The sequence below is a fragment of the Aotus nancymaae genome, unplaced genomic scaffold (genome assembly GCF_030222135.1).
Source record: "Aotus nancymaae isolate 86718 unplaced genomic scaffold, 86718_ANA_hifiasm-v0.15.2.pri h1tg000008l, whole genome shotgun sequence".
NCBI lineage: Eukaryota > Metazoa > Chordata > Mammalia > Primates > Aotidae > Aotus > Aotus nancymaae.
Window position 1 is genome coordinate 30318499 of NW_026988419.1, and position 26521 is coordinate 30345019.

The window sequence follows — 26521 nt, forward strand, 5'->3', positions numbered from 1 at the left end:
ATTTTAATTTTAGTTTTATTAAGACAGAGTCTCACTCTGTTGTCCAGGCTGTAGTGCAGTGGCGCAATCTCAAATTACTGCAACCTCTGTCTCCTGGGTTCAAGCGATTCTCCTGTCTCAGCCTCCCAAGTAGCTTGAATTACAGGTGCTCACTACTATGACTGGCTAATTTTTGTATTTTTAGTAGAGATGGGGTTTTGCCATGTTGGCCAGGCTGGTCTTGAACTCCCGACCTCAGGTGATCTATATGCCTCAGCCTCCTAAGTGCTGGGATTATAGGCATGAGCCACTGTGCCTGGTCATGAATGTGATTTAACTAGAAAAAAAATATAAGAAAACAAATAGCTAGGATAACTCAGTGTAAGGGAAGCACAGCTTTAAGTAAGAACATAACTTTTAAAGATCAAAATAGATAGGTTTTATTTTTAAATAAGGTAGAATGAAATTACAAGGAAGTCTATTATTCCTAATGTAATTTTATTTCTATAACTGATATTATGGAAATTAAGTTTATATTTAAACCAATATAAATTCAGGACAGAACTTAAAAATAAGGGAAGGCTGGGGAGGGGAGGGAATGGAGAGAGGAAGGAAGGAAGGAAGAAGAGACAGTTTGATCTCAAAACATTACTTTCACGGCCAGGAAGGGTGGCTGATGCCTGTAATCCCAGCACTTTGGGAGGCTGAGGTAGGCATATCATTTGAGGTCAGGAGTTTGAGACCAGCCTGGCCAACATGGTGAAATCCGAGCTCTACTAAATAAAAAAAAAAAAATTAGCCAGAGAATCACTCAAGCCTGGGAGGCAGAGGTTGCAGTGAGTCGAGCTTGTGCCACTGCACTCCAGCCTGGGTGACAGAGTGACACTCTTCTCAAAAAAACAAAAAACATTACTTTCAGAATAACATGAATCAATTAATCCAGTTTTTTTTCCTGGCAATAAGGTACCTGGTATAGCTGTTTTGCTTTAAATATTCATTTACTTACTTTGGATTTGTCACAGTTTGATCCTTGATGAATGTAAAGTAATTAGAAATGTTTCTGTCATAAGGCAACCATCCATGGGTTCCAATAACATAATTCATACTTATTGTTATCTGGAAAAGAACATATGAAGACTCAAATTAAATGAAAGATTAAGGAAAGCAGCACAGAATAACGCAGAATAGCCAGATGCTCACATGACACTGGCATTTATCACTTAGGGAATACTGTAAGACTGTGTACTTCAAACACAAAACTTATTAAGAACATTTTAAAATAATTCAAACAGAAAAAGCTCTTTGTTTATTTTTTATTTTTTGAGCCAGGGTTTCACTCTGTTGCTCAAGCTGGAGTATAGTGACATGATTTCAGCTCACTGCAACCTTCAGGCATGTGCTACCATGCTTGGCTAATTTTTGTATTTTTTGTAGAGACATGGTTTCATCATGTTGCCCAAGCTAGTCTCCAACTCCTGGCCTCTCACCTCGGCCTCCCAAAGTGTTGGGATGACAGGTATGAGTCACCACACCTGGCCTTGTTTTTCTTATTGTAAGAAGACTTGTCTAATTTTTTTTTTTTTTGAGATAGGGTCTTGCTCTGTCACCTAGGCTGGAGTGCAGTGGGATGATCACAGCTTACTTCAACCTCCTGGGCTCAAGCAATCCTCTGACTTCAGCCTCCTGAGTAGCTGGGACCACAGGCATGCACCATCACACCTGGTTAATTTTTTGTATTTTTGGTAGACATGGGGTTTTGCCATGTTGCCCCGACTGATCTCAAACTTCTAAGCTCAAGCAATCCACCTACCTCAGCCTCCTAAAGTGCTGGGATTACAGGCGTGAGCCACTGTGCTCGGCCCAATTTGTCTTTCTTTAGGAAGGTTATTTTTTCTCATGATTTCTCAAAGTTTATTAGCACTTATTAGCTGGCAGTTGGAAGAAATTCAGGCTCCAGTCTTACCATAAAAATATAATATATATCATTTAGAACATAAATCAGAAGCAGAATTTACAATGAAATTGTTAAGGTTTCCTTGCAGTGACAGTCATAGTGAGTAAGTTCTCTTCAAAACAAAAAGCTCTCATCCTCTTAATTATAAAAGTAACAGTGACCTCCCCCACAAAGGAAATTCTGGTAACTTTAAAAAAACACAGGCACTTTGTCAGACTCAGGTGGGAGGATCACTTGAGCTCACCAGTTTGAGACTAGCCTGGGCAACATGGCAAAACCTGATCTCTACAAAAAAATACAAAAATTAGCCAACCATGGTGGTGTGTACCTGCAGTCCCAGCTGCTCAGGAGGCTAAGGTGGAAGGGTCACCTGAGCCCAGGAGGTCAAGGTTGCAGTGAGCTGTGACTGGCATGCCAGCCTGGCTGACAATATTGCCCAAGCTGGTCTTGAACTCCTGACCTCACGTGATCTGTCCACCTTGGCCTCCCAAAGTGCTGGGATTACAGGCACGAGCCACTGTGCCCAGTCTATTTTTGTATATCTTTTTAGATTTTATTTTTCTGAACAAACACAATATGTGTAATTCCAAAAATAGGTCAAATTCTGGATCTCTACTATTCATAGTGTTATACTCAATTTTTTATTATTTCTAAATGACAAAATTAAAATAAGACAGATCTAGGTTTGGTCTCTGTGCCAAGGTCCCAGATCCCTTACTTGCTATCTGTGTGACATTGGGCAAGTTATTTCCCTGAGTTTTAACTTCTTATCTATAGAAGGGAAATAATTAATAGTGTTTATCTCACAAGATTGTTAGATGACTCAATAAAAATTCATGTAAAATGCTCACTAAAGTGTCCTGCATGGACATCTTAATTCTGTATTATTTCTTATCGTTATTATAGTCTCACAATAAATTTTAATATAAAATGTTATCCTCTATTTTTCTTATATAAAATTTCCTGGTTATTTTTACATATTTATTCTTCCAGATAAACTTTAGAATAACAGTAACTACATAAAATAAAAGCTGTTTAAACAGAAGTTATGTTTTTGTACTTGGTCAAATTAATTCTACAAAAATTTTCTCTATTTTAAAAATGTGTCTTTTTTTTTTTTGAGACACAATCCAACTCTGTTCTCCAGGCTGGAATGTAGAAGTATGATCATGGCTCACTGGAATCTTGACTTCCAGGGTTCAGGTGATCCTCCCACCTCAGCCTCCCGAGTACCTGAGACTACAGGTACACACCAGCATGCCCAGCTAATTTTTTCTATTTTTTGTAGAGACAGGGTTTCCCCATGTTACTTAGGCTAGTCTTGAACTCCTGGGCTCAGGCAATCTGTCTGTCTCAGCTTCACAAAGTGCTGGGATTACAGGCATGAACCACTGTGCACAGCCAAAAAGTGGCTTTTAAAAAATATTTACTTCCAATCAATATCGTGAAAATGGTCATACTGTCCGAAGTAATTAATAGATTAAACACTATCCCCATCAAGCTACCATTGACCTTCTTCACAGAACTGGAAAAAACCACCTTAAACTTCATATGGAACCAAAAAAAAGAACCCACATAGCCAAGGCAATCCTAAGCAAAAAGGACAAAGCTGGAGGCATCACACTACCAGACTTCAAACTATACTACAAGGCTACAGTAATCAAAACAGCATGGTACTGGTACCAAAACAAGAGATACAGACCAATGGAACAGAACAGAGACCTCAGAAGTAACGCCACACATCTACAACCATCCAATCTTTTACAAACCTGACAAAAACAAACAATGGGGAAAGGATTCCCTGTTTAATAAATGGTGTTGGGAAAACTGGCTAGCCATAAGCAGCTGAAACTGGACCCCTTCCTTACACCTTACACTAAAATTAACTCCAGATGGATCAAAGACTTAAACATAAGACCTAACACCATAAAAACCCTAGAAGAAAACCTAGGCAATACCATTTAGGACATAGGCATAGGCAAGGACTTCATGACTAAAACACCAAAAGCAATGGCAACAAAAGACAAAATAGACAAATGGGACTTAATTAAACTCAAGAGTTTCTGCACAGCAAAAGAAAGAATCACTAGAGTGAACCGGTAACCAACAGAATGCGGAAAAATTTTTGCAATCTACCCATCTGACAAAGGGCTAATATCCAGAATCTACAAAGAACTAAAGCAGATTTACAAGAAAAAAACAAACAAACCCATTCAAAAGTGGGTGAAGGATATGAACAGACACTTTTCAAAAGAAAACATTTATGAGGCCAACAAACATATGAAAAAATGCTCATCATCACTAGTCATTAGAGAAATGCAAATCGGAAACCACATTGAGATACTATCTCATGCCAGTTAGAACAGCAATCATTAAAAAATCTGGAGACAACAGATGCTGGAGAGGATGTGGAGAAACGGGAACACTTTTACACTGTTGGTGGGAGTGTAAATTAATTCAACCATTGTGGAAGACAGTATGGTGATTCCTCAAGGATCTAGAAATAGAAACACCATTTGACCCAGCAATCCCATTACTGGGTAGATACCCAAAGGATTGTAGATCATTCTATTATAAAGACACATGCACACGTATGTTCACTGTGGCACTGTTTACAATAGCAAAGACCTGGAAACAACCCAAATGCCCATCAATGATAGACTGGACAAAGAAAGTGTGGCACATATACATCAAGGAATACTACGCAGCCATGAAAAAGGATGAGTTCACGTCCTTTGTAGGGACATGGATGAATCTGGAAACCATAATTCTCAGTAAACTGACACATGAACATAAAACCAAACACCACATGTTTTCACTCATAGGTGGCTGATGAACAATGAGAAAACATGGGCACAGGGAAGGGAACATCACACACGGGGGTATGCGGTGCGGGGGAAGGCAGTGGGGAGGGGAGGGAAGGGACAGTAGGGAGCAGGGAGGTTGGGGAGGGATAACACTGGGAGAAATGCCTGATGTAGGTGATGGGGGGATGGAGACAGCAAACCACCATGGCATGTGTATACCTATGCAACAATCCTGCAGGATGTGCACATGTACCCCAGAGCTTAAAGTACAATAAAAAATAAAAACAAAACAAAAAACTTTACTTCCTCCTTCCTCTTTTTTTCCCCAAGTTATAATACATATAGACATGACAGTGTGAAAAAGGTAAAAATCAACTTACCAGTAACTCAGGGCTGCCTTGAGACATAAAAGAACGATACTGATTTTTGGGGACGGTGGCCTTTAATAGTGGAATACCATCACTAATCCCCTATAAAATAAAAGAGGTTTAGTGGCTGATTCTGCTCATCTTTATTAGGTACAAATTACTGAAAATTTCCATTTCTTTGAATAAGGATGAATCCTGTGATACATCATTTTATTCTCTTGAAGTATATTATCAATTAATTTAAAATTAAGGAAAGGAATCATATACCATGTATACATGGCATGCATGAAACTTCTGAAACCCATCACGTTCTGTTCAACTACTCTGCTGTTAAAAAGAGATGTAGATTTCAAAAAGCAGCAATCATTTAAAACAGCCAATGATTTAGAAACTACCCTAAGTTATACTGACATAAATATAAAGCAGAAAATATGGATTCTATATAAGAACATGTTTCTCAAATAAGACAAATAAGAAAATTGGTCACAATTTATAAAAATTTCCTTTTGGGTCTAACTTTTAAAAAATACATCTAACCCATTAACTAGTATTTCCTGAAAGCCACAGTAGTAACATAAAATAAAGACAGCTCTCAGAAAACATCTACCATTATCTTACAACAATGAGAAAGAGAATAATAATTTGAACTTGGTTCCTTGATGTGACAATAGTTCATAAGTGATACCTAACATTTACTAAGTAAATGATAACATTATTGGGTATGTACTATGTATCAGGTGTTGTTCTAAGAACTTAATAGGAATTAAGTAACAAATTATGAAATTAATTATAATTTATAAAATTATAAAAAGTTGGTGATTATCTTTTCTCTTCACATTGTGAATTAATCCAGAGAAGAATGACTTCCATTTGAACAAGCTAAATGAAAATGATGCCTGAAAAAAATCCATTTATTAAGCCATTGCTTTCACTACTACATCTACTTTCTTCATGACTTGAAAATCTATGAAGAGATGGTCTACAAAAGCCCTTCTCTTTTCATATGAATATATGGGGAAATACCTCTTATGAAGATGAAAAGGGATTAACAAGTTACTGGTACCCAAGGAAATCTATTGTGTTCTTTATACTGATCTAGATACTGAATGTGTCCTGGGGAAAGCTACTATGCGACATGGTGGGTACTAAGAAGGGCAAATATCTTGCTGCTGTACCTCCAGATGGAACTTGGAATGTACTATATTACAAAATAAGTCACAAATGATTAGATATAATAAAATACTTCTATTGGCATTACAGAATAAATATAGTATTACATGTCCATCAGATTATGGGTCAAATATGGTCTCATGTGTTGCTTTACACGCAGTAAAGAGTTAAGGCCTGAGACTGCCATCATTATTATAGAAAGGCCTACTTGCAAGACTGGCCTTTGGTTGGCATCTGGAATCTGGCTGGCAAACAGTTCCTCCTTATACTGACATAAAACTTTCCCTCAATGATAAGGGTGGCTCATTACACCTAGACTGTTTGTTCAAATAGTATGGTTTATGCTAAACACTTGTTTTACTTCTGGAGTATGGAATTTTGGTATGTGCTAGGCAGAGGGATGTATATATATATATATGACCAGCCTCCAATAAAAACCTTGGGCACTGGGTCTCTACTGAATTTCTCTGATGACAAAAAATGTGTTTCCACATTTCATTACTGAGAGAATTAAGTATATCTTATGTGACTCCACTAGGAGAGGTCTCTTGGACACTTGTGCCTGGCTTCCCCTAGACTTCACACCATGTGCCTTTTCCCTTTGCTGATGTTGCTTTGCATCCTTGCACTGTAATAAATCTCATGAGCCATGTGTACAACTACCTGTTGAATTCCATGAGAAATGAATTATCAAATAATTCTATTTTGTAAAGTAATTCTGCTCCTGTTCTATTTGACTACTCATTCTATCAACTAGCAATATGACTTATTAGGACCTATTTTATATATGAGCAGGAATTATAAATAAGAGCTATTATTTCCATCTACATATCATCTCAACTGTCACAAAAAGCATTTTAAATCAAATTATTTGTTCTTCCTTGTGAAGAAAATGTGAAGTAGATGAAAGAAAGCCAAGAAAAACAGTTCAGACCACCACTCAGCAGCAAAGAAATCCTATCAAAAAATTCTATTTTTTGATAATTCATTTTCCCGTGGTATTGAATCTGAGAAACACATTGCAGTGGTACCCTAATGCAGGGTTTTACAAACTACAGCCTGTGGGACAAAGCCAGCCCACCGCCTGTTTTGTAGGCGGTGAGTGAACTAAGAACAGATTTTATACTTTTAGATGACTACATTTTAAGTGGTTATATATGCACCTACAGAATATCTTTTAATAGCCTTTTGGCCTGAAAAGCCCAGAATAGTTACCAGCTAGACCTATCTCACTGCTGCATACTTTTCAAATAAGTTATTATTTGAAAGAAGAAAAAGTTTACCAACTTCTGCTGTATTGCAAATACTGTTCTATGTATATCTTCAAACTAATCTTAGCAACTTTTTATCTTCAACTTTATTTTTGTGAAGGGTCCTATCTGTCCTAACCACATTCACAGGTATGAATGCATTTTGTAATCACATTCTAAATTTCCCAAAGTAATTCAATATGTATATTTAAACATTTGAGTTTTTTATTTAAACTCTTTCAATTATACCACTAACTATTCCTATTTTACTTGACTACTCATTCTATCAATTAACAATGTGACTTATTAGGACCTATTTTATATATGAGCAGATATTATAATTAAGAGCTATTATCTCTCTACATATCATCTTGACGGTCACAAAAAGCATTTTAAATCAAATTATTTGTTCTTCCCTGTCAGGAAAATGTGAAGTAGATGAAAGAAAGCCAAGAAAAACAGTTCAGACTACCACTCAGCAGCAAATAAAAGCTTTCAATAAAAATCTTTTAAAAATCCAAGAACAGATAATTACAATATAATTTACTGTCTTGAATTAAATATTATAATCCTTCCTTCCCATTAAATAGTAAAAGAACTTTAAAATGTACAGAATTTAGACAAAACCCTTTGATATTACCAAGATGGATATTACCTCTATAAAAAATGACTTGAGTTCAGAGAGGTGTTGAAACAGGTTTAGGGTTGAAGTGTCTATTTTGGTCAGCTTCTGTACTGCTTCTTCTGCTGATAATCTTGGAGGGTGTGGTTCCTTCAAAATAATTTTAAGGAAAAACAATTCCATATCTATATTATTCATCTCTCTCTGTGTTCCTTCATATATACTAGGCTCTAGCTGCAATGAATTACATACCATGTATTGTTCACAATTCCAGGCATAGGCTCAAGACTATGCTCTTAGCAGTTACTACTTTCTTCATTTCTTTGGAAACCCCACTTCTACTTTAAAGTTTTTCTTACTGATATCTCTCCTAAATTTTTAAGTCAGAATTTATTATTCTTTTTTATTATTTTCCCTTAGACAATAATTTATATTTTATTTATAATTTATTTCTTTCTATATTGGATTATATAGTTGTTTATGGTCTGTCTTCCTCAACTAGGCTACAAGTGCCTTAAAGCTAGAGAAGCCTTATTCATTTTTGGATTTCCATACTAGACCAACATCTTACACATGCTAGATATTGGTAAAATTAAATGTAGTATTCAAAATTCAAAATGTATAAATTGGATGAATCTTTAATTCCTTGAACAAGATCAAAATGTCAACACTGGCCGGGCACGGTGGCTCACACCTGAAATCTTAGCACTTTGGGAGGCCGAGGCGGGCAGATTATTTGAGGTCAGGAGTTCAAGACCAGACTGGCCAACATGGTGAAACCATGTCTCTACTAAAAATACAAAAATTAGCCAGGCATGGTGGTGTAGTCACAGCTACTTGGGAGGCTGAGGCAGGAGAATCACTTGAATCCACAAGATGGAAATTGCAGTGAGCCGAGGTCGTGCCACTGCACTCCAGCCTGGGTTACAGAGTGAGACTCTATTTCAAAAAAAAAAAAAAGAAAAAGAAAAAAAAAAGTCAATACAAATAGAATTATAGGTACTGCTGCATACTTTTCAAATAAGTTATTCTTCTTCAACTTTCATGTCAGAAACACAGAACAGTATCATCTATATAAATATGAAATAAATGACAAATAAAATGAACATTCCAAAGGCACAGTTAAAAGGCAGAACAGAATTCTACCTAAAGTAAATTATTGCATCTCTACAATAAAATACTGATTATAGGCAATAGACGTAAAAGCTATAAGTACTAAAATATTTAGCTTTTAAACCGGGCATGGTGGCTCACAACTGTAATCCCAGCACTTTGGGAGACTGAGGCAGGCAGGTCACCTGAGGTCAGGAGTTCGAGACCAGCCTACCCAACATGGTAAAACCCTGTCTCTACTAAAAATACAAAAAATTAGCTGGGCATGGTGGTGGGTGCCTATAATCCCAGCTACTTGGGAGGCTGAGGCAGGAGAATTGCTTGAACCTGGGAGGCAGAGGTTGCAGTGAGCCGAGATCATGCCACTGCACTCCAGGCTGGGCAACAAGAGCGAAACTCCATTTCAAGAAAAAAAAATTAGTTTTTAAGAAATGTTATTCACTTTATTTCAAATCAAAGGCTGATTTTTGTATCATTTTTAATGATAATAAAAACTAATTAGTGCCACTTGCAAAACAAAAAGAAAGGGAAAAGAGGTATAAAAATATGATAGCATCTATTTCAAAGCCCTATGAAGCATTCTGTTTTAGTCTGTTACTTTTGCCTTCTGACTGTACTAGAACGTAAGGGATAAAGCATTGACTTTATATATGACAATATATATTTATAAAGTGTTGGAGGTTCCAAGCAAACCATTGCTAAGGAACGGTAACAATTACAAAGCTTATCCCAATTCTATATTAACAGAAGTATACTTACCAGTATACTTAGAGCTTAGATACATTTACTGTTGTAATAGCTGTGGCAATTTCAATTCAATACTGTATATCTACTATATTCAAGAGACATACAAAGATGATTAAGAGAAAGTTGCTGCCTTTAATATACTTATAACGTACTGAGGCAAATGGATAAATATACAACCTAAGGCAGCAAGTGTCATAATTAGGTAGCAAACAAAGGCCCATAAGAACATTTAGGAGATCTAGTTTAACAGGGGGCTTACAGCTACTAATTCAGAGGAAACATGACATGCTAGAAAGACTTTGGAGTTAGATGGTCAGGCATATAATCCTAGTCTTTCTTGTTGTGTAAACTTAGAAAAGTATTTAATTTCTCAAAGGCATTATAGGCCAGGTATTACTTTCTGTGAGGCTTGGCCTCTATCTCCTAAAAAATAAGGATAATTGGATTTTTACTATGAGAATTAGGTAAAGTACCTAACACAGTGATTGCTTAAGAAAGTATCTACTTAATAAATGATATATACTTTTTGTGTATTCCATATTGCTGAATTCATATACTAAAAAAGATCAAGACATCTTTGAAAACATTAGATTAATTTCCATGAATCCAAACCTGTGTGTCATCAGGAAGATGATTTAATTTCAGATACTAGTATGGGGAAAGAAATATACATAGTAATATATAATAATTTGATTCTACATTTTAAATATTCTATAATTTGATTCTTAGGACTGGGTTTGGGCTCTGGAAAGTAAGTGCCTTTTTGGGCAGATGTTAGCTATTAGAAGTTTTACATGTGGAACGAGTCCCAATATGAGGAGTTTTAATGGCATACCCTAATTGGTACTCAGTTTTTCTTCTCGTAAATAATACAAGGCTTTCTGAGCAAATAGAAATCTTTCTGGGACTGAGAGTAATTGGCTATATATATGGATTTTGACTGCAATATTTTGTTATATAAAAATAAAAAACATGACTTAAATCTAATTTTTAAGTGACAGTATAATTTTTTTTCAATTCTAGATGGGAATTCCAAAATAAGGGTTTATATCATTAAAATCCTTAATATCCTTAAAAATACTGGTAATGCTATTCCTTAGTAATTCAATTATTAGACTTCTTAAGTTGTCGATAACATGTATGACTTACCTTTAATAGTTGACAAGGTGTTTGCCCAAAATTATTAATCATCCCTTCTAAGGCTTTTCTTTCTTTCTCATCTGTTAAGGCATCCAGATCCACAGCTCCTAAAACCAGGAGAAGACGTTGACTTACTATAGAGTGAAAACCAATCAGTAAGCCACATCACCGATTAATGTATCAGGCTCTTGGGAGTGGGAGGGGTGTGTGTGTGTGTGTGTGTATTTTTTTTTTTTTTGGAATGGAGTCTTGCTCTGTCACCAGGCTAGAGTGCAGTGGTGCAATCTTGACTCACTGCGACCTCTACCTCCCCAGTTCAAGCGATTCTCTTGCCTCAACCTCCTGAGTAGCTAGGACTAAAGGTGGGTGCCACCACACCCAGCTAATTTTTGTAATTTTAGTAGAGATGGGGTTTCACTAAGTTGACCAGGCTGGTCTTGAACTCCTGACCTCAGATGATCCACCTACCCCAGCCTCCCAAAGTGCTGGATTACAGGCATGAGCCACCAAGCCCAGCCTCATTGGTATAGTTTCAACCAAATATCATTCCATTCTTCAATTTATAATGTTGTGAAAAGGTAATTTTAAAAAATCAGCAACTCATCAAACATTAAATATATATATATAAATTAGCAGGCCGGGTGCGGTGGCTCATGCCTGTAATCCCAGCACTTTGGGAGGCCGAGGTGGGCAGATCACGAGGTCAAGAGATCGAGACCATTCTGGCCAACATGGTGAAACCCTGTCTCTACTAAAAAAGTACAAAAAATTAGCTGGACATGGTGGTGTGCACCTGTAGTCTCAGTTACTTGGGAGGCTGAGGCAGGAGAATTGCTTGAAACCGGAAAACAGAAGTTGCAGTGAGCCGGAATTGTGCCACTGCACTCCAGCCTGGTGATAAAGCGAGATAAAAAACCTGGTAATAAAAAAAAATAGCTAATATATTTTAAACAATTAAAGTTAAATGGTATTCTATGAAAGCTTCTATTGGGCTGGGGGTGGTGGGTCACACCTGTAACCCTAGCACTTTGGGAAGCTGAGGTGGGAGGATAGCTTGAGGCCCAGAGTTTGAAAGCAGCCAGGGCAACAAAGTGAGACTTCGTCTCTCTAAAAAGTTTAAAAAATTAGCCAGGCGTGGTGGTATGCCTGCAGTTTTCAGCTACTCAGGAGGCTGAGGCAGGAGGGATTGTTTGACCCCAGGAATTCCAGATTGCAGTCCACTATGATTAGGCCACTGCACTCCAGCCTGGGTGACAGAGCAAGAACCTGTCACAGAATAAATAAAAAAACAATAAAAGTTTCTTTTGCAAAAATACAAACTATACTCAGAATACACCTAATTGTTTTCATCATGATAGTCAAATTCAAACAAGAGTAGTAACTACACAAAATACTGCTTTAAGTTATTGCTTGAAACAAAGGTTTCGAAAGGTAATATTCTGGTTAACTGATTATACTCAGCCATAATCTAATATGGATTGTTACATGACTGATAATTGGCTAAACTACATAAGTCCAAGCTTCTAACAGCCATGCAATACTTTCTCCCTACAAACCTATTACCTGAATGGATATGGCATGGGAAAAATATGCTCATTTACCAGAAGTCTCTCACTTTATTCACATTCACATAACTTCACACTATTCACAATCTTTAGAACTATTAGTCTACTTAAGAATTAGTAAAGAACTACTTTTTAAAATCATTTTAAGGCCATCATAAAATATTCTTGATTCTAAGCTAAATAATGTGATCATATGTATCATTTGGAGAATGTCATTCATAACTTCAAAGGCCTTGTTTCAAAATCTGTTTAATACTGAATATTTAATATTTGACTCAACAGAATAGGATAAATATGTGAGAAATCAAAAACTTTTATGATATTGGTAAGTGACATTTATAATTAGATTGGCATATATATACTTAACTAGTATTACAAAAAAAGCAGAGGTCTCTTATTCTTTCAAGTAGAAAGATGTTTTTTAAATGTAGTCTTTCTCATATTAAATAGGCCCAAAATAACTGTAAACATATATTAAACAATAGTTTCTATCAAGGGAAAGCAAGAGAAAAAGTGTATAGATTTATACCTTCATAACTACAATAATAGAAAACGTTGAGCGCCTCTACTGCGGCTGGTCCCCTCTGTTTATAGCCAAAGATCAGATCTATCCATTCATGAAGATGAGCTGAAACATATTCAGATTCCTAGAAAAAGAACAACTTTAATATAGAGCTATCTTCCAACTACAATGTAAATTCAGTTCTTTAAAAAGGTAAGAACAAATTAAACATTTCCACACACAAATCTTTCTGGCTGCAAAATAAAATTCTCTCAAAATAATGCTAAGCATTTGTTCAATATCTACTACATACAGTAACTATTCCTATCTACTATAATGTGGATATATTTATTAATATTAACATAATCATTTCCTAATAGGTGAATAAAATACAAATATGCTTGTAGCAGCCCAAAAACGGCAACAGAAGAGCTAAAAGATAGCTATGGAATGCATCTCTGTGGTAAAATTTCCATTGAAGTAGTTGTCTAGAAATTTAGTTCAAGAAAAAATAAAGATCAAGTTAAGAAAACAATGAAACCACACTTAGGTCGAAAAAATGGCTACAAATCATTCTCTCCTTCACAGTAACCACTTACTAAGAGGAGGACTGGGTGGCAGGTAGAGAACTCCTGGAAATTACTAGTGATAACTTGAAAGACAATGAGGAAATTGTTACCGGAGACAGGGAAAAATGAGACTCATGTTTTAGTTACACAAAAGAATGAACTCATACATTTGGGTGTGCAGACTTCCAAACAGAACATTTTAAAGTGCCATCTGGCTTCTTTTAAATGCTTATGATAAAGTGTGAGAGGAGTAAGATGGGCTAAAAAATGAACTATTTGATTTTTTTGGTGGGGGAGACGGAGTCTCTTGCTCTGTCGCCCAGGTTGGAGTGCAGTGGCGCGATCTCGGGTCACTCCAACCTCCACCTCCCAAGGGTTCAAGTGATTCTCCTGCCTCAGCCTCCCAAGTAACTGGGATTACATGCCCAGCTAATTTTTTTTATTTTTAGTAGAGACAGGGCTTTGCCATGTTGGCCAGGCTAGTCTTGAACTCCTGACCTCAGGTGATCCAGTTGCCTCAGTCTCCCAAAGTGCCTCCCACCACGCTGAGCCAAAAATGAACTATTTGATTTTTAAGCACAATTTAAAGAAAATATAAAAAAGCCAGATCTTGCTGGATTCAAAAATAAAACCATTGCAAGAGCCAGGCATGGTCGCTCATGTCTGTTATCCCAGTACTCTGGGAGGTTGAAGCAGGCGGATCGCTTGAGTCCAGGAGTTTGAGACCAGTGTGGGCAACATGGCAAACCTCCCGCCCCCACCCCCCGGCCTACAAAAAATTAGCTGGGAATGGTGGCATGCACCTATGGTCACAGCTACTCAGGAGGCTGAGGTGGGAGGATCACCTGAGCCCAGGAGGACATGGCTGCAGTGAGTTGTGACAATGCCATTGCACTCCAGTTGGTTGACATTTCTCAGTTCCAGGATCTCTTATGTTTTGCCTCATTTTGAAGGCATTTCAGACATTCTGAAAACCACTTTAAGAGGGCAAATACTCAAAATGAGAAACTGCCTAAGGCAACTATCAAATCAGAATGTCACCATTAAAATATGGTCTTGGGTAAAAGTTTAGTTAAAGGGTTTGGCTGTAAAACAATCTGTTGAGACCTCAGAAAGATTTAAGGTTGTGCCCCATAGACCCACTCAACTAGAAAATAGTGTCTAGGAATCTTAAGAGCATTTTTCCATTGTAGCCTCCCATCCAGCCCAAAGTAGATAAGGGACTGTTTCATAAAGTAATGCAGAATGGCTTTTGTCCAATAGAGCTGACACATAAGAAACCTATAAGGTTTTAAATGGAATTATACTAGTTTAGAGTAAAAGAGAGAAACTGTTTAAAAAAGAAGAGAGACCTTTGGCTTTCAATTTGCTGTGGTTAGGAAAGAGGCTGACAAAGACACTCACGTAAACAAAGTTTGTTATTTTTTTATGGAATAAAAACAATGACTTAGTGGGGAGCCAAAAGCCCAAAGGTAGAACCAAGAGCCACTGAGAACCCCTCTCGGGAAACAGGACTGGGCCCTAATAGGAGATCTGAGAGCATGTCCCTACTGGAATTCTGAATTGATATAAACCAGTGACTGCCAGGAGCCTCCTGTTTTTCTCTTCCTTTTGAATGGGAATGTCTGTTATAAGTTCTCTTATCATTTCATACCACTGTTGTTATATGGTTACAGATAACTTGCCTCTTTAGTTCAGGCTTCAGATGCAAGAGCCACATCTGAGTAGCTTCATCCATACACAGACTTGATTACATAATGAGATCCTGAACTTTAGGCCTCAAGCCTTAACCGCAGAATAGCAAACTACTGCCTGTGGGTCAAATTTGAGTCACTTCCAGATTTGTAGATTAGTAGTAGAACACAGCCACATCCATTTGTTTTTGCATTACAATGGCAGAACTGAGTAGCTGTGACATAGATCTTATGACCAACAAAGCCAAAAGATTTACCCTCTGGCCCTTTACAGAAAGTTTGCCAATTCCTTCTCTAATGAGACGAGAGTTTTATGTGAGGCGTGTCTTGAGAGGAAGTGAATATATTTTGCATGTAGGACAAAAATAATTTGTGACCAGAGGGCAGAATATATGTTGATTAAAGATAGCTACAAATTCTTTCTCACTCTTAGCACTGAAAGATGGAGTTCAATTTCCCACCTCTTCAATCTGGCATTGATACTGTTACTGTTTAAACATTACAAAGTGGACAATAAGGAAAGACCTGGATTAGCAGCAGCTCAGGATTTCAGCTCCCAGCGAAAGTGCGGAGGGTGAGCGGATGCCACATTTCCAGACAGATTTTTATTCCCCACAGACCAGGAGATTCCCAGGCGGAGGAGCCCCACAGGTCACCAGCGCGGCTGTTTTGGCCGGCACGGCTGTTTCGGCCGGAGCAGCTGTGTTGGCTGGCACCCTGGCGCGGCAGTTCTCCATACAAAATACACGGGTCCAGGCACCGTTTTAGCTGGTGATTGGAGCTTGGGGAAGACAGAGTCGCCCATTCAACTCATAGAAAAGGGGACTGAAACAGGGAGCCAGGCCAGGAGATTCCCAGGCAAAAAAGTGCCACGAATCTCAGCACGGCTGTTTCAGCCTGCACAGTGGGTCACCGTATGGGAAATCACACAGATCCCGGCACCTTTTCAACAAGCGACTGGAACACCTGGGAGACAAAAAAAAAAAAGGTTCTGAGGCAGGGAGCCAGGTGATCAGGCTCAGCTGGTCCCACCCCCACAAAAAAACAGCAATCTGAAACGCTCTGGATTGAGAGTTTCACAGCAAGCACAGCTGAACCCGGGATGGTCCAGCTCTGTGGGGGAGGGGCATCCAACATTACCAAGGCACTCCACCACTACGGAGGTAGTCCGCCATTGCTGAAGCAGCCCATTGTTGCCGAGGCAGCCCGCCATTACAGAGAGAGTCCGCCCTTACAGGGGTGGGCCGCCATTGCCGAGGCAGTTCTAACTATACCCGGATAAACAGGACAGCAGGAAAGTTCACACAGCAGCTGTGCAGAGTCCAAAGCAGCTCAGCAAAGCCTCTGTAGGCAGACAGTGACTAGGCTGCCTCCTCACTGGGCAGGGCGGCCCTGAAAAAAGCCAGCAGCACAACAGACACTCATAAATAAAGCCTTAACGACCTGGGACAGAGCACCTGGGAAAAAAAAAGGGGGGTTTACGAGTTCAGCTGCAGCAGAGTTAAACGTACCTGCCCAGCAACTCTGAATGAACAACGGAGCTCACAGTTCAGCACTTGAGCTTCTATAAAGGACAGACTATCTCCTCAAGCAGCTCCCTGACCCCCGTATATCCAAAGAGTCACCTCATAAAGGAGAGCTCAGACTGACATCAGGCAGGTATCCTTCAGGGACAAAGATAGCAGAAGAAACTGGCAGCAACCCTTACTGTTCTGCAGCTGCTGCAGGTGATCCCCAGGCAAGCAGGGCCTGGAGTGGACCTCAGCAGTCCTACAGCAGAGGGGACTAACTCGTAGAAAGAAAACTAAGAAACAGAAAGAAATAACTTCATCATCAACAAACTGGATGTTCACTCAGAGACCCAATCTAAAAGTCAACAACTACAAAGACAATAGGTGGATAAATACATAAAGATGGGAAGAAACCAGCACAAAAAGGATGAAAACACCCGAAATCAGAACACCTCTCCTCCTACAAGGGATCACAACTCCTCACCACTCCTCCTACAAGCGATCACAACTCCTTACCAGCAAGGGAACAAGGCTGGATGGAGAATGAGTGTGATGAATTGACAGAATCAGGCTTCAGAAGGTGAGTAATAAGAAACTTCTGTGAGCTAAAAGAACATGTTTTAACCCAATGCAAAGAAACTAAGAACCTTGAAAAAAGATTTGACGAAATGCTAACAAGAATTAACAACTTAGGAATATAAGTGAATTGATGGAGCTGAAAAACTCAACATGACAACTTCGTGAAGCATACACAAGTTTCAACAGCCGAACTGACCAAGCAGAAGAAAGGATATCAGAGGTTGAAGATAAACTCAATGAAATAAAACGAGAAGGCAAGATTAGAGAAAAAAGGGTAAAAAGGAATGAACAAAGTCTCCAATAAATATGGGACTATGTGAAAAGACCTAATCTACATTCAATAGGTTTACCTGAATGTGACGGAGAGAATGAATCCAAGCTGGAAAATACTCTTCAGGATATTACCCAGGAAAACTTCCCCAGCCTGGCAAGGCAGGCCAATATTCAAGTCCAGGAAATACAGAGAACATCACAAAGATATTCCTCAAGAAGAGCAACCCCAAGGCACATAATCATCAGATTCACCAGGGTTGAAATGAAAGAAAAAATGCTAAGGGCATTCATTTCAGCCAGAGAGAAAGTTCAGGTTACCCACAAAGGGAAGCCCATCAGACTCACAGCAGATCTCTCAGCAGAAACCCTACAAGCCAGAAGAGAGTGGGGGCCGATATTCAACATCCTTAAAGAAAAGAACTTTCAACCCAGAATTTCATATCCAGCCAAACTAAGCTTCATAAGTGAAGGAAAAATAAAATACTTTGTGAACAAGTAAGTACTCAGAGATTTCATCAACACCAGGCCTGCTTTACAAGAGCTCCTGAAAGAGGCACTAAACATAGAAAGGAACAACCAGTACCAGCCACTCCAAAAACATACCAAATGGTAAACAGCATCAACACAATGAAGAAACTGCATCAAGTAACGGGCAAAACAGCCAGCTAGCATCAAAATGGCAGGATCAAATTCACACATAACAATATTAATCCTAAATGTAAATGGGCTAAATGCCCCAATCAAAAGACACAGACTGGCAAATTGGATAAAAAGCCAAAACCCATCAGTGTGCTGTATCCAGGAAACCCATCTCACATGCAAGGATACACAAAGGCTCAAAATAAAGGGATGGAGGAAGATTTACCAAGAAAATGGAGAGCAAAAAAAAGCAGGATTTACAATTCTCATCTCAGATAAAATAGACTTTAAACCAACAAAGATCAAAAGAGACAAAGAAGGACATTACACAACGGTAAAAGGATCAATGCAACAAGAAGACCTAATAATCCTAAATATATACGTGCCCAATACAGGAGCACCCAGATACATAAAGCAAGTTCTTAATGACTTACAAAGAGACTTAGACTCCCACACAATAATAGTGGGAGACTTTAACACTCCATTGTCAATATTAGACAGATGAACGAGACAGAAAATTAACAAGGATATCCAGGACTTGAACTCAGACCTGGACCAAACAAACCTAATAGACATTCACAGAACTTTCCACCCCAAATCCACAGAACTCTCCACCCCAAATCCACAGAATATTCATTCTTCTCAACACCACATCACACCTACTCTAAAACTGACCACAGAATTGGAAGTAAATCTCTCCTCAGCAAATGCAAAAGAATGGAAATCATAACAAACAGTCTCTCAGACCACAGTGCAATCAAGTTAGAACTCAGAATTCAGAAACTAACTCAGAACCGCACAGCTTCATGGAAACCGAACAACTGGCTCTTGAATGTTGACTAGATAAACAATGAAATGAAGGCAGAAATAAAGATGTTCTTCAAAACCAACGAGAATGAAGACACAATGTAAGAGAACCTCTGGGACACATTTAAAGCAGTGTCTAGAGGAAAATATATAGCAATAAATGCCCACATGAGAAGTGAGGAAAGATCTAAAATCGACACCCTATCATCAAAATTGAAAGAGCTAGAGGAGCAAGACCAAAAAAACTCAAAACCTAGCAGAAGACAAGAAATAACTAAGATCAGAGCAGAACTGAAGGAGATAGAGACACAAAAAAACCCTTCAAAAATACCAATAAATCCAGGAGCTGGTTTTTCGAAAAGATCAACAAAATAGACCACTAGCCAGATTAATAAAAAAGAAAAGAGAGAATAATCAAATAGATGCAATAAAAAATGATAAAGTGGATATCACCACAGATTCCTCAGAAATACAAACCATCAACAGAGATTATTACAAACATCTCTATGCACATAAACTAGGAAACCTGGAAGAAATGGATAAATTCTTGGACACTTGCATCCTCCCAAGCCTAAAGCAGGAAGAAGTCGAAACCCTGAATAGACCAATAACAAGGGCTGAAGTGGAGGCAGCAATTAATAGCCTACTAACAAAAAAGCCCAAGTCCAGATGGGTTCATAGCCGAATTCTATCAGACATACAAAGAGGAGCTGGTACTGTTCCTTCTGAAACTATTCCAAACAATCCAAAAAGAGAGAATCCTTCTCAAATCATTTTATGAAACCAACATCATCCTGATACCAAAACCCGGCAGAGACTCGACAAGAAAAGAAAACTTCAGGCCAATATTCATGACGAACATAGATGCAAAAATTTTCAATAAAATATTGGCACACTGACTGCAACAGCACATCAAAAAGCTTATCCGCCATGATCAAGTAGGCTTCATCCTAGGGATGCAAGGCTGGTTCAACATACGCAAGTCTATAAACGTAATTCACCACACAAACAGAACCAAAGACAAAAACCACATGATTATCTCAATAGATGCAGAGAAGACCTTTGACAAAATTCAACAGCCCTTTATGCTAAAAACCCTCAATAAACTAGGTATTGATGGAACGTATCTCAAAATAATAAAAGCTATTTACGACAAACCAATATCATACTGAATGGGCAAAAACTGGTATGACAAGCCAATATCATACTGAATCGGCAAAACCAGTATGACAAGCCAATGTCATACTGAATGGGCAAAAACTGGAAGCATTCCCTTTGAAATCTGGCACTAGACAAGGATGCCCTCTCTCACCACTCCTATTCAATACAGTATTGGAAGTTCTAGCCAGAGCAATCAGGCAAGAAAAGAAATAAAGGGTATTCAAATAGGAAAGGAGGAAGTCAAATTGTCTCTATTTGCAGATGACATGATAGTTATCTAGAAGACCCCATCGTCTCAGCCCAAAATCTCCTTAAGATGATAAGCAACTTCGGCAAAGTCTCAGGATTACAAAATCAAATGTGCAAAAATCACAAGCATTCCTATACACCAATAACAGACTTAAAGAGAGCCAAATCAAGAACAAACTGCCATTCACAATTGCTACAAAGAGAATAAAATACGTGGGAATACAACTAATAAAGGATGTAAAGGACCTCTTCAAGGAGAACTACAAACCACTGCTCAATGAAATAAGAGAGGACACAAACAGATGGAGAAACATTCCATGTTCATAGTTAGGAAGAATCAATATCGTGAAAATGGCCATACTGCCCAAAGTAATTTACAGATTCAATGCTATCCCCATCAAGCTACCAATGACCTTCTTCACAGAACTGGAAAAAACCACCTTAAACTTCATATGGAACCAAAAGAGAGCTCGCATAGCCAAGTCAACTCTAAGCAAAAAAAAAAAAAAAAAAAAAAAAAAAACAAAGCAGGAGGCATCACACTACCAGACTTCAAACTATACTCCAAGGCTACAGTAATCAAAACAGCATGGTACTGGTACCAAAACAGAGATATAGACCAATGGAACAGAACAGAGGCCTCAGAGGCAACACCACACATCTACAACCATCTGACCTTTGACAAACCTGACAAAAACAAGCAGTGGGGAAAGGAGTCCCTGTTTAATAAATGGTGTTGGGAAAACGGGCTAGCTATGTGCAAGCAGAAACTGGACCTCTTCCTGACACCTTACACTAAAATTAACTCCAGATGGATTAAAGACTTAAACATAAGACCTAACACCATAAAAACCCTAGAAGAAAACCTAGGCAATACCATTCAGGACATAGGTGTAGGCAAGGACTTCATGATCAAAACACCGAAAGCATTGGCCACAAAAGCCAAAATAGACAAATGGGATCTGATCAAACTCCAGAGCTTCTGCACAGCAAAAGAAACAGTCATTAGAGTGAATCGGCAACCAACAGAATGGGAAAAAATGTTTGCAATCTACCCATCTGACAAAGGGCTGATATCCAGAATCTACAAAGAACTAAAACAGATTTACAAGAAAAAAACAAACAAGCCCATTCAAAAGTGAGCAAAGGACATGAACAGACACTTTATAATAGAAGACATACATGAGGCCAACAAACATATGAAAAAATGTTTATCTTCACTGGTCATTAGAGAAATGTAAATCAAAACTATGTTGAGATACCACCTCATGCCAGTTAGAATGGCGATCATTAAAAAATCTGGAGACAACAGATGCTGGAGAGGATGTGGAGAAATAGGAACGCTTTTACACTGTTGGTGGGAGTGTAAATTAGTTCAACCATTGTGGAAAACAGTGTGGCGATTCCTCAAGGACCTAGACATAGAAATTCCATTTGACCCAGCAATCCCATTACTGGGTATATATCCAAAGGATTATAAATCGTTTTACTATAAGGATACATGCACACGAATGTTCATTGCAGCACTGTTTACAAAAGCAAAGACCTGGAACCAACCCAAATGCCCATTGATGATAGACTGGACAGGGAAAATGTGGCACATATACACTATGGAATACTATGCAGCCATCAAAAACGATGAGTTTGTGTCCTTTGTAGGGACATGGATGAACCTTGAAACCATCATTCTCAACAAACTGACACAAGAACAGAAAATCAAACACTGCATGTTCTCACTCATAGGTGGGTGTTAAACAATGAGAACACATGGACACAGGGAGGGGAGCATCACACACTGGGGTCTGTAGGGGGGAAACAGGGGAGGTACAGCGGGAGGTGGGGAGTTGAGGAGAGATAGCATGGGGAGAAATGCCAGATATAGGTGATGGGGAGGAAGGCAGCACATCACACTGCCATGTGTGTACCTATGCAACAATCTTGCATGTTCCTCACTTGTACCCCAAAACCTAAAATGCAATAAAAAAAAAAAATTACAAAGTGGCAGAAGTGATGCTATGAAGAAAGCCTGGAAGCTTCCACTTTTGGGGAGCAGTTAGCTGCCAGATAAGACATCTGACTACCAAGTTGGAGGAGATATCCTGAGATTACATGCAGACGGAGAAAAGCTAGCATCCTACTGTTTCAATGCAGCCTTCAGATGACTCCAATAGCAGCTGCCATATGACTGCAACTGCATGAGAACCTCAAGGAAGAGCAGCAGAATGGCCCAGTTGAGACCAGCCAACCCACTGAACTGTGGGAGATGACAAAATGGCTATAATTTTTAAAAAATTATTTTACTTTAAGTTCTGGGATACATGTACAGAACATGCAGGTTTGTTACATAGGTATACATGTGTCATGGTGGCTTGTTGTACTCATCAACCCATCATCTACATTAGGTATTTCTCCTAATGGTATCCCTCCCCTAAAATGGCTATACTTTTAAACCACTGAATTTTTGAACAGTTTGTTATTCAGTAATATATAACTGAAATACATAATTCTAATTTCTTATTAATAGGCTTGTGAACGCTGTAAGGATAGAAATGGAGTCCCTTATGCCAAAACCTAACAAAATCTAGTAGAGAGGCCATAAAGGAGGGGCTCTCATGCATACATGCCTACAATAAAGACTATTACAAAGGCATTCTGAAAACCACAACCATACACAAAGAATACTTCTGCAAGGATATCTGCCCAGCAACTGCCTGTTCAACCTTGGACTAATGCCATCCTTGTTATTAATCCTTGTGGTCAAGGATAATCGTTTTAAAACAACTTATGTAAGTTTCCTCATTTTACCTTTAAAAATCCTTGCCTTCCTGGGTATATCTCTGGCCCTTAATGGTTCACCACAGCATAGGTATTATCAGAGAGCAATTCATCATTCATTCCCAAATAACCTTTTTTTTTTTTTTTTTTTTTAAAGAGACAGGGTCTTGCTATATTGCCCAGGCTGATCTCAAACTCCTGGGCTCAAGTAACCCTCTCACTTCAGTCTCCCAAGTAGCTGGGACTACAGGTGCACACCACCCACACCTGGCTAAACTCATTTTTACTTTATTTTTTCTAAATTCCTTATTCATGCACAGGGTTATTGCTTACAAATATTATAGTTGAATTCTGCATTTTATAAATATATACTTATTTTATAAATATATAATGATAAAGATGTTTCCAAGTACTGGCTTAATTATTTTCAGAGTCTGCCAACATTTCAGTTTAGGTAGAGAATGAAGTGGGCTACTGTGGGGAAAAGCAGAGCCATCTCTATCATCTGCAAGATAGCAACACAGTATCAACGTTTTTGCTTTTGTTTTTTTATTGAGATGCGAGTCTCACTCTTGTTACTCAGGCTGGAGTGCCATGGCGCGATCTCAGTTCACCGCAACCTCCACCTCTGGGGTTCAAGTGATTCTCCTGCCTCAGCCTCCCAAATAGCTGGGATTACAGGCGCCCGCCACTATATATCTGGCTAACTTTTTGTATTTTTAGTAGAGATGAGGTTTTACTATGTTGGTCAGGCTAGGCTCGAACTCTTGATCTCAGTCGATCCACCTATCTCTGTCTCCCAAAGTGTTGGGATTATAAGCGTAAGCCACCAAGCCAGGCCCACAGTATCAATGTTAAACTAACCCTCACTAGTCGTTCAATTCCAAATTAGGAAATTTAACTAAAAACGAATACTTTCGTTTTTGAGATTGAGTCTCACTCTGTCTCCCAGGCTAGAGAGCAATGGTGTAATCTCAGCTTACTGCAACCTCTGCCTCCTAGGTTCAAGAGATTCTCCTACCTCAGTCTCCTGAGTCTGGGATTACAGGCGCCCACCACCACACCCAGTTAATTTTTGTATTTCTAGTAAGATGGGGTTTCGCCATGTTGGCCAGGTTGGTCACAGATTACTGACCTCAGGTCAGGTGAACTGCCCGCCTCTGCCTCCCACAGTGCTAGGATTACAGGCGTGAGCCACTGTGCCTGGTCATACATTTTTTAAAGTGGCATTTAGGGTTTAGCTACCCCCCTCTTTTTTTTTAAGACAGAGGTTTGCTCTGTCACCCAGGCTGAAGCGTAATGGTGTGATCTCGGCTCACTACAACCTCTATCTTCTGGGTTCAAGCAATTCTCCTGCCTTAGCCTCCCAACTACCTGAGATTATAGGCATGCGCCACCACTCTCGGCTAATTTTTTTGTATTTTTAGTAGAGATGGGGTTTCACTATGTTGGCCAGGCTGATCTCTGAACTCCTGATCTCAGGTGATCCACCCACCTTGGCCTCCAAAAGTGCTGGGATTACAGGCATGAGCCACTGTGCTTGGCTTAGCTGCCTTTCTTTTAGAAGTTTAGTGAAATCCTTCAGAGAAAGCAAAAATGTACTCATCTTCATTAGATTTGAAATAAATGTGAAAACTGTAAAACACCAAACTACACCAGCTTGGTGACTGGAACACTTACATATACAGCAGACGGACATTTTACAGAGCTGAAATATTTAATATTTGCTATATATTCATGGCACTATACTAGTCTCACTATATCAGAAGATTCATATCCTCAAAATAAATTACTATGTTGTACTTTCTAAAGTCAGCATATATAATAGATTACAAATTAAAGTAGAAAACTAATTAAGTCAGATTATCCCATCATCTGGAAAACACATCTTTATCTTATTATTCTGTCTAATAAGTAAATGCAAAAGTCTTACCAAAGCTTTCCTATGTTTATAGATGAAATCTTCAGCTGACTTAGCCCATTTGGGGAGAATGACATCATTTACTAATTCTTTGGAAACTTGCAGACGACCCAAGTTAAATTCTAAGACATGTAAAAAGAAAATGTATCAAATCATTTTAGATTATAATAAATGAAGTAACACAAACAAACATGAGGGCACATTCCCAATCAAAACATACTTTTTCTTTTAAAATTTTCATCTATTGGAGTATATATCAGTTAATTTAAAAACATAAATAACTACTTTATTACAAGGTAAATTAGAGTAAGAATTAAGTTGTTTCTTAAGAAATTTGGGAAAAGCTGTAGCTACAACCCTCATCCTAATCTGACCAGAATGAAAAATTAGGTTTTCTTCTTACACTTAAAATAATGCAGGGACACACTCCCTCTAATAGTAAATTTACAAAATACAGCTCCTTAAAGCTTTTTGGTACACCTCGTACCTTAAACTCATTTACTGGAAGAGTTTTATTTGTCTTATGGAAGAATAGTATATTTACATACCACTATTCTAAACAGATACTTACATAATAAAGATTTGCTCTATAGTTAGAACATGGTATTTTGATAAAATTTCCCCAAACATGAGGTTTTTTTGTTTATACAACACGGCAGGGGAGAAAGGGGCACTGTTAACACAAAAGATTTTCAAGAAAGAAGGCCTTGGGCTGGGCATGGTGGCTCATGTCTGTAATCGCAGCACTTTGGGAGGCCAAGGCAGATGGATCGCCTGAGGTTGGGAGTCCAGGACCAGCCTGACCACATGGAGAAACCCCATCTTTACTAAAAATACAAAATTAGCCGGGTATGGTGGCGCATGCCTGTAATCCAAGCTACTCGGGAGGCTGAGGCAGAAGAATCGCTTGAACTCGAGAAGCAGAGGTTGCAGTGAGCTAAGATCGTGCTGTTGTACTCCAGCCTGGGGAACAAGAGACTCTGTCTCAAAAAAAAAAAAAAAAAAAAAAAAAAGGCAGCCTTAAAATACCAGTGTATCACAAGTTGGAGAGAAGTTTAAATGTACCTGAGGTTGGGAGTTTAAGACCAGCCTGACCAACATGGAGAAACCCCATCTCTACTAAAAA

General features: G+C 38.6%; 1 protein-coding gene across 7 annotated transcripts in view; it reads right to left on the reverse strand.

Moving 5' to 3' along the window:
• Positions 1-26521, reverse strand: part of NBEAL1 (neurobeachin like 1) — a 222282-nt gene that overhangs the window by 25467 nt on the left and 170294 nt on the right. For 5 of the 7 annotated variants that reach the window (XM_012446197.2, XM_012446193.3, XM_064373144.1 and 2 more), the window contains 6 exons: positions 25408-25517; positions 13245-13362; positions 11160-11257; positions 8184-8300; positions 5121-5210; positions 986-1095 (listed from right to left, as the gene is read on the reverse strand). In XM_012446197.2, the coding sequence (XP_012301620.2) occupies positions 986-1095; positions 5121-5210; positions 8184-8300; positions 11160-11257; positions 13245-13362; positions 25408-25517 (643 nt within the window). Of the gene's footprint in view, positions 1-985; positions 1096-5120; positions 5211-8183; positions 8301-11159; positions 11258-13244; positions 13363-25407; positions 25518-26067; positions 26376-26521 lie in introns of those variants that run through there. The other 2 variants (XM_064373146.1, XM_064373147.1) reach the window with 2 other exon arrangements.